Source organism: Plectrocnemia conspersa, unplaced genomic scaffold, assembly GCF_051122295.1.
Source record: "Plectrocnemia conspersa isolate PC_06_02 unplaced genomic scaffold, ASM5112229v1 ptg000005l, whole genome shotgun sequence".
Lineage (NCBI taxonomy): Eukaryota > Metazoa > Arthropoda > Insecta > Trichoptera > Polycentropodidae > Plectrocnemia > Plectrocnemia conspersa.
The window spans coordinates 21,307,989-21,323,791 of NW_028277169.1; the positions used below are offsets into that span (position 1 = coordinate 21,307,989).

The window sequence follows — 15,803 nt, forward strand, 5'->3', positions numbered from 1 at the left end:
GTATAAACCCGACAGATGGACACTACATTACACAATGGTAAAATTTTACACGGCTTTAAATATAAAGGGGTAACCACTCCAACTAGTCCTTTTAATATAAAGGGAAGAAGTTTGCTGATATGGAAATACAATCACGAAATTTAAAAGTCTTTACACTATAATTAAATTCATTAATTAAACATTTTCTGTTTCTTCTGACACTTAACTAAAAATAAATCTGATGATTCATAATATTGGAAGAAAAAGAAGAAAATAATCTATATAAAGTCTCGTTTTTTTGTTAGTGTTAATTTTATTTTTGGTGAAAGTCGATGTAATTTATCGTTTGTCACAAAATATTAGTCAAAAATGTAATTTTAATTACATTTTTATAATATAATATGATACATATAAGTAAAAAGGAAAAATAATAAATATATAAAAATCGCTTCAAAATTCATTGATTGTATTGCACGAAATTATTATATTGTTATATGTATGTAAGTCATAGCTATTGGAATTATAATTATGGAATAATCACGAATTTCGATCTTTAAGACACGATAGAAATTGAAATAACACTAAGGTCCATATAGGATTCGAACTCAGGTCTTTTATGTATCATTCACTGAGTTATATCACTGATCTATCGTGATGTTATGTACGAAGACTTACTATAATATAAATTTCACAAACATTTAATACATACGCGATGAACAAATGTTTTTAGATAAGCGTAAAGAACGGATCCTTACACGAATACTAAAGCACTAAAATTTAAGAAGAGATGGTCCTTTCCATTCTCAACGTTCACAGCATTTCATAAAATTCAGTTGTATATCAACCAATAATTTTATGCATATCCTAAATATTCGAAATTATATTGAGAAATACTGATATGTTTCACATATTAGGACTATTTTGTATATGCAACATTCTCAGATTGAAACCGATAATGAAAATATCATTTTTGGTTTATAAAAAGATTTATCTTGTCTTTGTTGCAAAAACCATCACATAACCGCTTTTTACGCTCTGAATGTTCTGAAACATGCCACGCGGTACCAACCCCAACGTCTAAATCGATCGCCCCGCTCGCGAAAAGGTTGTACACCGCTGAACGCAGCATCTCCAGCGAGCGCCTAGGGTTATGGATCCAGTCGCAAGTGGTGCGTCAAGCGGGTAGGAGGCTTTTACCGGCCGCTCGCTGTTCCGTCTCAACTCGCACGTCTTTTGCGTCAGCCGCGCTCAGGTAATTTTTATAAATGAAAATCCCCAAACCATGAATTAACATCGAATTTTCTTACAACGCTTGTCGAAAAATAATCGTTTTAGGCGATTTCCCCCCTTATCGTGTCACGTGCGCGCTTTCGCGTATTGCCGGGGGTGGTTAGCGTGGTGTATTTACGCGGTGGGAAATTTATTCGAATTTGCGAAATTAGCAGTTTAATGATTACTATTAAATTTGTATTTATTTTATATTTGCAAATTTATTTATTTGCATACATATATAGGAAAAAAATTTTTAAGACCAAATTATTTTGCTTGTTTTATTGGTAGCACTGACCGGATTTAAATCGCACATGGCAAATTTAATTGGATATTTTTCACACCGCGAATATTTTACGATGAATACAACTTTATTTATTATTTAAATGGCCGTAAAACTCAATTATATAAATTAAGAGTAATTGTTACCAACTTTATTATTATTTATTATTTACGCAAAATACGTCAAAAAAGTATTAAGACAAGCTGTCATATTTATATGATAGTAAATAGTCTTTTATCACGACATTAAACATATAAAGTAGCAGTGATTCGAATAAATTTTCTTTATTTGATTTATTTTTAACTTACCATTAAACGTACGATTATATAGCTCTAGCTCCCCTGTATGAAACATGAATATATCTATCACTGCAGATTCTCCATTAAGTAATAAGATTGCTATCGCTAAACGTTAATTTACACGTGTGCTTAATTTCGCAAAGATGTGTCGATAGGGACGTCATTTGGGAGAGGGGGCAGGTGGAAGCATTTATTGAATATGGCCAGAAAAATGCATGTCATTTAATGAAATACTATAAATCTTAATGAAATATTTAAAAAAAATAACCACCAAAGAAAATCCAAAAAAACCGTCTCGAATCTATCCCGAAAATATTTTTTTAAATATGTCATTTCAGTGAAATCATATCGGAATACATTTTTACCGGTAGATATATATTTTTATCAGTGAAAATATCATTTTTATGGCAGGTGCTATTAAAATTATATGATTTCAACTTTTCCATATGTAGTAATATATACATTTACATATTTATTATTGTTTATTTACATGTGATGTATAAATGTTACAATGATTTTTCAGTAAAGTTATATTTTTACTAATCAAGTTCAACCACCAGTAGATATACATTTATACTAGCAAAAATATAATTTAACTGATAGGCGCTAGTGAAACGCAATTTGCTGTTCAAACTCAAACCTACTAATGAAAGTACTAAAACTATTTATAGTTTATATGTATGATTAAGTACAGAATTGCTACACAGTTTGTCTGCATTTCGATATTACACTATATTTAAAAAATATAATAGCTATCCTTACCAATTTACTGCGAACTTTTGATATAAGAGTGTTAGTAGAAGTATATTTCAACTGAATTTTGGTCAATAAGAGGGCGCAAAAAAAATTGTCAATTCTCAGAAGTCAAAAATTCACGTCAAAAGCAATAAAATCGTGTCGACGCCGCTGTAGCGGAAAGCGCTCCCGCTGCTTTTGGTGTAGATTTTTGACTTCTGAAAAGGTATAATTGTTTTTTGCGCTTTCTTATTGATCAAAATTCGGTTTAAACGTGCTTCATTCGATCCTCACCTTTTAATATGAACGATAGACTTTTCCACTGCGACGGCGATGGCATGAAAATGTATGACGGCATGTCCCTGTGCGTCGAAACATGTGCAAGAACGCAACGCACGAGTGTGTCTCGAGACAAAAATAATGCATGATGTAATTTAGTAACTTGTTTGGAAATTTGTATATACAAACATCAATAGAAATATATGTAGAATCCTAGTATCATATTTGTATGATACTAGGATTCCATCTTACCATTTAATCCTCTGAGATAATAAGGAAAGCTCGCAGTGTCTAATATTTTAGAATATGTTATAGTAATGTTGCGGTAATGATTTACCAAAACCTAAATCGTCTTGTATATGAGAACAAAAAAAAATCAGTGGACAAAGAGTTGATCCTTGTGGCACTCCAGAGCATGTATACTAATATTTAACATTGTTAAATTTTTTAAATAATCCTCAAACTAGATCGTTTTAAATCATCTAGAAAAAGTATCCGCCTAACAATTAAATCTAATTTCAATAATATTCTTGATACAATAACACTATCGTATTCGTCTATATATATACTAAAAATTGAACTAAAACGTAATACGACTCGTATCCAATAACTACGTGCATGGTATATAATAACACACATTCATAATGTCAAAGGTTGTGGGATTGATTTATTTTGTTGTTGGCGAAAATTAGTAATATTGTAAACAAAAATGAGCTGTGCAAACTGTAACAATATTCGTATGCAAAAAATGTGCGCTATGTATTCGATTTCGAGGACATTCTGAGGTCAAATTTGATCCTGACGGGAGAGTATTGCACCCGAGGGATGAATGAGTCACGTGGTCGACCCCTGTGGGGGTGAATTTGGTGATTCAAGAGATAAATGAACGTTTTACGGAACATAGTGAGCTGCTTTGTTTGTTCGTCGCTTATTTTTTTTAATAAAGGTTAGGAGGAGGGATGATTTTTTCTATGAAAAGGGGAAGATTTGTATGATTCATAAAATCATTGAATATATTATCGTTTGCAAATGGAGTCATGTGTCCTTTTCCTGAGATAAATATATTTCTTACTTTTCTATATTCCTTTGATACGATGACCGCAAAGTTGAACTAAGGTGTTTAACCGTTGAATGTTTTGAAACTATTTTTTAAGAAATTTGGCCATAATAGATGTTTACATATTAAACTCGAATAAACATATCATTGTATTTATTATAGAATAGAGATAACAAAATATTATAGCTGATTCGTTTGTTTTTATTTACATTAACTGTCAGATTTTTTTTCGGTGATTTTGCGAAATATGTATTCTCATCGATTGAAATATTGTTAGGTAAGCTTTTTGAACAAAATAAAACTATAATCGCTTTAAAAATGTATATTTGTTGAGGATTGATGTTTTATTTACGGTATACAACCGGCTATTGAGAAGGGGAGGGGAATCCGAAGGTCATGGGCCATAGGCCCATTTAATATATTTGTTAAATTATAATTGGATTTAGTAATGTCTTCTTCATATTAATTTTTCTATTTACATCTCAAGTGCATGTGAACTGCTCTTCTTAATCCACATCCTTCTATGTTTTTTGTTCTCGGCTTACGTTAACTTGACTACATTACTACAAATCTCAAAATCGGTGTTTAGAGCAGTATCTTTCAAGCCCTTTTAAGACTTTTGAAATCCTTCCCCCATACTCATTTAGGGCAGATGTTTGTTTACAATTGGCATCTTCTAAGGACTAGTTTTACAACCCTCAAGTATTTATGAAATAATTACGAAATATACGAAGCAAATCTCTGTTCATATTTGTATCATGTTTGTGTTAAGTTTATGGCAAAGTTTTTTTACTTATTATGTATGAAAGGAACTTGTGAATTGGTTTTTGAATTGGCAAAAAATATAACTCAAACTAAAGCCCGAAAAGATTGTTAAGTTATTCACCTGCCATTTTTTTAATTTCCCACGACGCCCCTGTATATACATATTCATTCTATATTGGTAAGAGTTCGAAACAAAATTGAATTTTCATGTATAATAATAAAAACGCTAATTATAAAAACTGGCCATATACTTTATTTGCGTTAACACAGTCAGTTCAAGAGCTATCCTTTTTATCATTATTCATAATCGAGAAAGAGATGGAAAGCTCTCTAAAGGCCACGACACGAATATACGTTCGATATACTTATCATTACTCCTGTTTATGTTTTGAACAAGTTTATAGAAATTAAAATCATTACTATATTTTTTTATATTTATCAATTAATCGGAGTAATGATTAGTATATCGAACGTATAATAAGCTTAGAGCTAATAGTCGACCCAAACTTGCCATCTCTTTCTCAGTTATGAATAATGATGAAATAGATAGATAGCTCTCGCACTGACATGATGATGATATAGTTGAATGATGACATCTAGTAATTAAAAGTTAAAATAGATGTATCAAATCTCAGACTTTTCAGTCTGGTAATATTACAGAAGCTGTTAATTACGTGCTATTATTTACCTTGCATGTGTGTATTATGTATTAATAGCTATTAAATGTCCTGATGTAGCGGTCACGCTTTTATTTTTTGTATATGGGCAAATTTAGTATTAATTTAGGAACTAAATACTAAATTTTTTATATATTATTTAATTTATAAATCACTATTAAATGGGTAACAATTTGAATTTAAATACGAAGTGTTCTCGTAGTTGAATCAGGGTTCTGATGAAGAGGGAATCAGTTGCATGGTCGATGCTTTAGCGTAGCTCCGCTTGGTGCACTCTTGAGTGTTTCAATTCGGAAATAACTGATAGAATTTCACCAAGGTTCCTGTCGGAAGTGTATTCTGAATGGAAGTGCGTTATGTATACGCATTTGGTTGAGATGGAGGAGGTTCCTTTGCTATGTTTTTCTTATTTTATAATTATGTTTGTGTAACTGTTGTAGTTTTAACAGGTTTGGCAATACTGCAATTGTCGTTGTGTTTTTAAAGGCACTGAACAGCCGTTGATGTTGGAACCTTTGGGAATGCCAATCCCTTGGAATCACGTTAAAAACGCAATAAATTAAAACTGCACGTTTTGATTTATTGTGTTTTTAAAGCGTATGCGTGTCAATAATAATAATATTCCCTGTCGTAGCACAAAAATTGCGTGCAAATAAAATGTTCGCTAAGGCGATGTAAGTTAAATATTACGCCGCGAGCTGACACAAAAAAATATTATGCCCCCTTCACAAAATTAGTTTATATTTTATAGTGCAGTTTCTAAACACAGTGTAGAGTAGCTTCAAAAGTGAAATATACAAACAAATCAGAGCTCACATTAACGGAACTTAATATGATACGCAAATCTCTTGGAAACATCTTCATCCCAATGTGTGTTATTAAAATTCCTGCCAAAAGTCACTTTAGGCTATCTACTTAAAATATTAAAATCTTCTCTTAACCACGATTATTTTTTGGCTGCTTAAAAGCAGTCTGATATAATTATATGATTCCACATTCCCGTCGAACTATCGACTCATTAACTTGTCGCCAGTAGCTATAAAAATGATGAAAGAATTTTACAAAATATTTTTTTACCTGATAAAGAATTTGGCTCCAGGTGCTATTACCGACTATTAAAAATTAATATTAAATTCTAAACGATCAGATGTCTAAGTACCTCAAAGTTCAATTCTAAGGCCATCCTTATTCACTGTATTTACAAACGAGGATATTAAAAAATGGAGAAATGTGACGAATGATTGCAGAAATTTTTACTTGATAAGCATACCTACAGATACACAAACAGAAGCCATAAAACTGTTATTTTCTAAAGAAAATATTGAGGCCTAATTATAAAGGTGAAGAATTGCATTTGGTCGCTCAGTATAACGTTTTTTATATTTTACTCATTTTGATTAAAGAAAATTATTTTGCTTATTTATAAAACATAATCAATCTAATTTATTGATACAGGCTAATTCAAAATTGTATAACTTATTATTGTATTATATAACTGCAAATGAATGTGGTACTTTGCAGCGTAGCGCAAAATTTTGCGTATTATAGAATGTTTACCACTGTTATATATCAAAGATTTTTAATTTCGACGGAACAATAAAATTTTCGTAGAACTATGTTTAGGGTAGTATTCGTGTTTGCGATTTGTCAATCTCTTGATAATATAGTTCTACTCCTCATTAGTCTCAAATCTCTTTCCAGCAAAGAATCTATTTATTTGTGGGATCAAATGAAAATCGATGGTAGCCAGGTCTGTTGAATACGAAGCATGGGAAATCACTTGGAGGCCAAGAGAATGGATTTTGACGGTTGTTTGTATTGACGAATGAGCCGAAGCGATGTGATGATGGAACATGATTTGTTTGCGTTGTGTTCTAGGTCGTTTCTAATCAATAACTGATCTAAACTTGTTCAAAAGGGCACAATAATAATCACTGTTGATTGTTTTTCTCTTTTCGAAAAATTCATAGCAACCAAAAAAACTGAAGATATGACGTTGTCCGCCGATAGACAAGCTTTGAACTTTGGTGGCCTATCTTCTATTTCACTCCACTGCTTTACAATCTTATGCTATAATTTATACTCGCGGCACACAAAATTTTCAGTTAAAATAGAATGTAAGCTGCCAGTTGATATGCACAAGGTTTGCTATTGTTGAGGTCATCTTTGACGGATATTCTATCTCTTCTATAATATGTATAGCAATCCATTTTGCCACTCTAAATAGACTAGGGTTGAATCAATGTACATACTAAAAGAATAAGTAGTATTAGTGCCATTTAAAATAAAAATAAATTAAGCAAACAACCAAACACGTCTTATTAAAACTGCTGCTATAACTAAACTAAAAGACATTTCGTGCTCAAAGTTTGACAGGACAGTAATCAAAGTTATAAATACTTTTAATTTCCACAATTCCATCTATGTACTTTTTGCTATTTGTAACATTTTTATTATATCCCAATCTAATTTGTCCATAAGGTTCATTTTGTAGCAGCCTACACAGTGACGTGAGATTTGTTCGGATATACGAGTAAACCATCTGTTTACTTTCTCTAATAGTTGAATTGTTTGATGAGTCGATTAAATGTTCACACAGTTAATATCCTTCTGCAAATATATATATATATATATATATAAATATACTGCCTTTCGTACAATTAGATAGTAATGTGCAAGTAACAACTATATTTTCTCCTTTTTAACGGTTCAAAACTCATTAAAACTTTAAGACTGTCCATAAAGTTTGTAACAATGATTCCCCAATTTAACAAGCAAATTAAACTTTCATGTAAAAAATATATGTATAGTACGGAATCTGTTGAGAAATTTACACAGCTTCTACCGTAAGTCTCACAATCGGAATAACACATAAATCAATCATGACCAGGGCCGCCGAGAGCAAACCCGGGACCTGTAAAAACAATGATTCCAGACCTCATGACAAAAATGGCACTTAATAATAAGTACGAATTAACCCTTTCTATGCTACAAATAAAGATAAAAATTAGCCACCATTGCGACATATTTTTTGAAATCATATTTTATGCGAAATATTTTAATTAGGAATTAAAAAATATTAAAAATATCTACCTGATAATTAGTCTTGTTTGATTTGGTGCTCAGTGTTGCCACGTAGTAAATTTCCAGTCCAGGTCAAAGGCAATAAAATCGTGACATTTAAACCGAATTCTGACTAATAAGAGAGCGCAAAAAACAATTATCTCTTCTCAGAAGTCAAAAATCCACGTCAAAAGCAATAAAATCGTGTAAACGAGTGTAAATTACTGATACTAATTTACATTCGTTGAATATGTCGTCTCATGACTAATATTTTTGAAACATTAAAAAAGCAATAAAGTCAATAATAATTTGCAAACAAATTTTCACTAAATACTACAATCTGTCCCTTTGAATAATAATATTTATTGTGTAATTATTATCTAGAAAATAAGCGCTTTTGAAGGCAATGTTCCACTATTTTTATTTCTTGTATGTATAAAAAGGGCTGAAGGAACTTATACTCAAAATACATTAGTACATGCATCTGAAACAAATGTAGTTTAGTTCAGATTCATTATTTGAGGTCGGTTTTTACTTTTTTATACATATATTCTTACTGTGTTTTTTTTTAAGTTTGGTCCCTCAACGAGAAAATGCCCCAAAAATTTGTCCCCACTCCTCCCATTGGGATACTAATGAAATGTTTTTAGAAATAAATGTATGCTTTTGAATATCTACGTCCCGAGTTTATCTAAAAAACGAAATAATGTATCATAGATTTTTTATTACTATGGTATTTGTTGGAAATCTTAAAAAAATTAAAATTACGTTAGTATTGATTTTATCAAGTACTATAAAAATTAGAACACTACATAAAAAAATCTTCAAATAAAATCTTAGTGCTAACAGTATTAAAAATATATATTGTTTGTATTTTGCTGAATTGTAGTTTACTTATTTAAAATAATTCAATAGAAGTTATATTTATGTTATTAAATTTTTCGCAATCGTCACTGCGCATTTATTTATAACTAAATTTGCATTTTTTTTAATGAATGCAAATATTTTTTTATTGACGAGTTTTATACTTGGAAATGTTGATTTTGCTAAACGTTATGTTTTTTGTGGCCTGTCAATAAACGTCGTGGATGCATTAAAAAAATATCGTTTTTTAGGTTAATATAAACATTTTATTAAAATTTTGATTAACATAACGAAATACATGCTTTCCGTCATAAAAAGGTTCAATATTTACACAGTTTAAACTCCGCAAAACCTAAAAATCTTCAGTTTTTAGAAATTCTTATGCAATATATAAAAATAATAATAAAACAACTCAATAACCGGTCATCGTTCACTATCGGAACCTTCAATTTAGTTCGATCTTGGCTCGATTCAAATTACGTCCGCCTGAATACAGATAATGACATGTCATCCACAGCTTCTCATTTCGACTCGGATTCTCTCGGAATATTTTCCAAAATTATCCCTCACCCTTTGTCGCGGCATAATAATGGTATTCGTTTTCGCGAGTTAATAATATTTATTCTCCTTCTGTATTTGGGCCTTGGCCTCAAAATACCAGTCTTTCTTATACATATAATGACGCCAGATAACTGTTGTTTTGATATACAATAGTTAGATAGCAAATACGTTGCGCCAAAAAGTACTGAATTTTGCTTGAAATGTTTCACCGCAGTTGCATTGTGATATTTTTTCATTTCGTTCTTAATTCGAACCGCAGAGAGAACGTGATTTAATTTCAGATTCCGCAATGTGTTGTAAAAAATATGTTTTTGCAGTCGTTGAATTTCATCGGAACGTTCTTCTCAAATATCACGAGCATTTAAAAGAACATATAAAATAATTTAACAGTACTTAACTTTCATTATTAAATAATTAAAAAAAAATATACTGTAAAAGATTAAGGAATAGTATTTATTATGTTCGAAATCCAGAAAACTGATTGACCAAATGCAAAATCCCAGAGCACACAATTTCCTAGTGTTTCTAAAATCATATATTATATTTGTTTTTTTACAATAAATCCCGATTGAAATTTAAAAAAATAATAAAAAAAAATTGTATACTTGAGCAACACTTGTCTCTCAATATACCTGAGTGATTAGTGCCGTTCTAAAATCTATGATTTTAGATGCGCATTTGTTTTGTTTCGAAATGTGAGACAATAAAACGCTTCTTTACAACAAAAAAAATGCTTTTACGCCTTCGAAAAATGTTTGGGTATAGAATATTTATCGGCCGTGTCTAATGTGGCCGATATTCGCAGAATTTTTTTGTTGAAAAAAACAAAGTTCTGGTAAAGCCAACCCTATATTATTGTTTAACGCTTATCTGAAAAACAGGTGTGCGTAATTAAATAAAATAATATATAATATATATAGTAATTTAAAAAAAATAATATATATATATATATATATATATATATATATATATATATATATATATATAAATATTATTTTTTTTAAATTACTGAAATTCAGACTTGATATTATACTTCAGTTTTACAATCACTGGCTTGAAGATCATCGAACTTCATCTTGAAGTTGGGACATTGAAATTGAATCAGGAGATTCGTGGCCATCGTTGTGTTGTAATACTCATACATAATATAACCGACAAATTGAACTTGAACTTGTCTTATAACCATTATGTAGTTACGTATAATTACTCGACATCATAACCGCAATATCATGATAAAATTTTAACGAATAAATAGGTTAATTATGTAAGTAATTACATACATAGATATTTGTAAACGTGTACTTTATAAGTTATATTGTCCAATCTAAGATCCTCAAAAATAAATACTTTTACATAAATTATATTTTAACAACAAAAACGACAGGAAATTGACTAATTCTTAAAAAAACATACTTACATATTATTTGTATTAATATATAAGTAAGAAAATAAAATATATGATATTTGCAGTTACGAGGTGAGAAATTGTATCCCTGTAAGTTTTCTTGTTTCACTTTTAAAACTGTATACAACTTATTAACTATATTTTAAAAATTAATCCGTTGAATTATCATCTTTGGAATCTTGTATGTTTTGTAAAAAATATATATTTATAAAATTCTGTAATGTAATATTTAAGGCAAGTTGCTATTAATATATTGTAGAAAGGGGTGTAGCTCCATGAAGTGAAGGCGAGGCCACGTAACGAGGTCGCATTTTTTCTACTTTTCCTTCAGGAATTAACACATTCACACGATATTGGTTGAAGCTTTCAGAGAGGCTCGTAACCCACATTTCCCCTAATTTACTTACGAAACTCACAGGGCTCGACTGAGCTGACATACTTATCGCTTGCACACTATGGCCGATTACGAATTCCATGGGCGTCTTGTGGAAAACCTCATTATTGAAAATGGCTCAAACGTGAAAGCCCTCATGGTCTGTGGTTCGTATTCGCATACTTTTTTTTTCCTAGAAAAAATCATACTTATCTACAATTATAACATTCGTATCAAATAACTCGCATTCATAAAACCGATCACGTCCGATCGGTCGTGTGGAAAAAATAGAGCTTATCATACAGCATTGGAGAACGGTATCGGATAAATTATAGATCCCGTTGTTTTATTGATTGATGATTGACCATATTCGTAGTGCAGAATTTGTGGTCCATGTCACTTCCAAACATACTTTTAATGCCGTTTAAAATAATATCTTATTCACTTATACAATAACACAGCCTCTTACATATTTTAAGTCAAAGTTTTCAGTGAGAAGTTAAGCTCATAATTAATGTATCATATATATCAACTTAATAATTGTTGTACATATATGTAATAGAGACGAAATCTATAGATGTATTGTTTTAAAATCATCTCTAAACTGATCTTTCATGCAGATGCAAAGCATGATATATTATTTATGTAATTTATAATTGATTATAACTTTGCTTTCTTGTTGCAGTTACTACCACCATGGGCGCCGAAAAGAACGGTAAAAGCGCCGAGACGCCGAATGAGGAGATAGAGCTTACAAAGAAAGATGAAGGGGGTGAAATCACCCTCAAAGCCAAGATGAGCTTGCTCAACGGATGCACGGTCATCGTGGGAAGCATCATAGGAAGCGGTATCTTTGTTTCTCCAACTGGAGTCTTGCTGCATACCGGCAGTGTGAATGTGGCGTTAATTGTCTGGCTGGCATCTGGAATATTTTCTATGGCGAGTACTTACACACTTTTATTTATTTTCCAAACAATGTGCAATCATATATAATATCATTTTGAATACACTTTTCATTCGAGCATTATTAAACTTAAATATATCCGGTTATGTATTATGTCGCCTTGTTAACATCAAATGAGCTCTAATACACTAAGAGGGTATTGAATTGGTTGAGAGTGCAATGCTCAGGGTTGGCAAATGTATTGAAAATTTGATTGATATGACTTAATCGTACACTCTACACGTTTCAATACTTTGATTGATTGCTTTCAATAGTTTTCAGTTTCGCAATCATAAGCTTAGATTGAACTAGAAATGTATGATTAAAAAATAAGAACGTATTTCTGCCCAAAATTGCTGGATACTATCTGGATTATATATATTTTTTATTGATTAAAATGACGATCATACATAATAATACAATAGACAACTGGGTATTAAATTTGTCAACGTAATCTAATTCAACTATGTTATTAGATCATAAACGAATACAATGCATAATTAAATTTTATACATAATTTATACCGACCTCCTACATAGTCGATATCTATATATTAATTATACGAAATTGTTATTTGAAAGCATGTAGGGAATATGTACATAAGATAACATGTATAAAAATAGGTGGATGTTGAACTATTGATAATATTGTCATTCATATTTTATTTAGTTCAATATTTGTATTTGACTCAATTCGAGATCAGTGTTTTAATCTTATACAGGCGGCCCTCGACTTTCGCACATAATTGGTTCCTGAAAATGTGTGCGAAAGTCGAGGGAAGTAAAAAAAAGTTAAATTGTGTGTATTTTAAAATATTTATTTATCAAATAAATATTATATGTTTAAGAGGCGTTTAAGAGACACGTTTAAGTGAGGTTTGCGGGTGTTTCCTTTGAAAAGTTATCAAGAGTTAACTGCTTTCCACTATTCTTTTTCTTTTCTTCATATAGTATTTTATAACATGCTATGTTTTTATTGATCGTCCCACGCACTTGAGATATGCGTTCTCCATTGGGATCACAATCTTCCATAATATTTAAAAATTTGTCAAGGTGCGTGAAGGCTTCATTCATATTTTTCATTGTTAAAGAGTTTTCCAAAATAAACCTGTCTCATCTACATTAAATATTTGGCTAGAGGAATATTCTACATCTTCAATAATTTTGGATAATTAGGAAATAAATTCTTTTGCAGTATCTTTATCCGCATCAGCCGATTCTCCAGTAAATTTAATATTATGAAAAGAATACTTCATTTTAAAATTGTAAAAGCAACCGTTACTTGCTTGAAAAACTGTGTTAAAATATTTTTTAATCTATCCTTCCAATCTTTGTGCAAACTAAGAGCTTTTGCTTGATTAATTGAAATACTCAGAGGGACATCTTTTTGATGTTGGTCATCGATCTACGATGACAAAGATTTTCCATTTCATCCATGTTTTTTTTTTGCTGTGTTTTTTTGGAAACATATCATTAAAGATTGTGAAAATATATCTTTATTTTCCACAATTTTGAACGTATTCTTTAATTATATTTTTATTTTGTAAAATTGAACATATCGTAGAACTGTTTGTATCATACGAACGTCCGATTGAAGCAAAAGATTCACCGCTATCAAAACGTTTTTTTAAAAAAAATTAAATTAAATTTTTTTTTTAAATGTGCTAAATAGCGAATTGTGCGAAAGTCGAACGTTCGAAAGTCGAGGGCCGCCTGTAGATGTCAAACTACTTGTTTATAATTTATATGAAAAAATATTCTACGTATATGCCACTTAACATAAACATAATACGAAGCACAAAAGTACCATATGAATTTCAGAATTTGTAAGTGAAATTAAAAATGCGATATTTTCAACATTTGCAAATTTTTTAATCAAAATAAGCTCCACTCACTTTTTAGGCCTTATTCTATCGAGAAACCAAGTCAAAGTATTGATTTTTGTCTATATAAAGTCTTCTTCTGTGCTCGGAACGTTTTATTTCTAAAAGTCCAAGTGGCAGAATAGGTGAAAATCGGCGAGAGATCAGGTGAATATGAGGGATGCAGCAAAATTTCATAATTTGTTTAATTGAATTTGCAAATGCTGTTGTTGTGCAGCATAATTGATCCATAATTGTTTATTAAGATTGGCTTTTTTCAAGTTTTCGTTCATGTCATAAACTTTACGACAATATGAAATAGCTTTAATTGATTTGCCTGGCTTAAAAAAGAATAATGAACCACTCTTTTAGTGATCCACCAAACACTGACCATTATCTTCTTTTGGTGCAATGGTGGTTTAGGTGCGTGTCCTGGAGCATCATATGCATTTAACCATTGTCAAGATCGTTTTCGGTTATCATAGAGAATCCATGTTCATTACTCATAAATCGTATGTGGATTAGCTTCCATCATAGTCTTCAAAATTTTGGTCTACCCTGAGGCTCATTTTGAAAATTCATACTGCAAAAACGGATTTTATAAACCATAATTGGATTGTTCACTTAATAGCTGTCCCTTCTCCGAACGCCTTGTTAATCTTTTTACCTATCACAGATGCATTGTGTCCCAACTTTAATTAGTATAAAAAAGAGTCGCAATTTATTAGTTTACAGTGTTTACACCCTTCCGTTTAGGGCTGTAAAGAAATATAAAGTAACAAAAATTGAAGGGCACAAAGTATTTATAAATTAAAAATAGCCAAAGGGGATAAATACTGAATTGAACCTTTCTCAATCGTGGTCAATCTGTAATTAACTGAAAATCGGGAAGATCATGTGGTACAATATAATAAATCAATTCAATATGTCAGTAGACCCCCCAATAACACGGTAAATTTGGGACGCGCTATTCCATAGACGAGTAGAAGGATTCACAGGAATAGGTTATACCGAAATGCGAAATAATGCTGCAGGCAGCTTTTCTTAGGATGGGATACTTTGATTTTGGAACAAGTTTTCGAAATTCTATTGGAGATATTTTCAAAGAGATATCTTCCTGAATCTCTACTAATTATAATTTTCAGATAGCACAAATCGAGAAATCGAAAATTCATACCTGATTAAGTCCATTTCAAATATATTAATAAAGAATGAGATAGTATGATCTATAATTTAGATTCTAAATAAATTGGATCACCCATAATCGTCGCATTGAAATTTGTTGTTAAAACTATTAAACCTCAAGTTCACTAAGAATCATCCGTTAACGATAAGCGAAACGATTGTATTAAAAACCACTGGATCTATTTTCGACATATAAAACCGGATT

The 15,803-nt window shown here is 30.9% G+C and overlaps 1 protein-coding gene across 2 annotated transcripts in view; it reads left to right on the top strand.

Moving 5' to 3' along the window:
- The first annotated feature begins 1,138 nt into the window (after positions 1–1,138).
- Positions 1,139–15,803, top strand: part of LOC148235162 (Y+L amino acid transporter 2) — a 30,589-nt gene continuing 15,924 nt past the window's right edge. For both annotated transcript variants that reach the window (XM_088186089.1, XM_088186088.1), the window contains exons 1-2: positions 1,139–1,231; positions 12,295–12,548. In XM_088186089.1, coding sequence (XP_088042215.1) covers positions 12,306–12,548 — 243 coding nt within the window. In that variant the 5' untranslated portion in view covers positions 1,139–1,231; positions 12,295–12,305. The remainder of the gene's footprint in view (positions 1,232–12,294; positions 12,549–15,803) is intronic.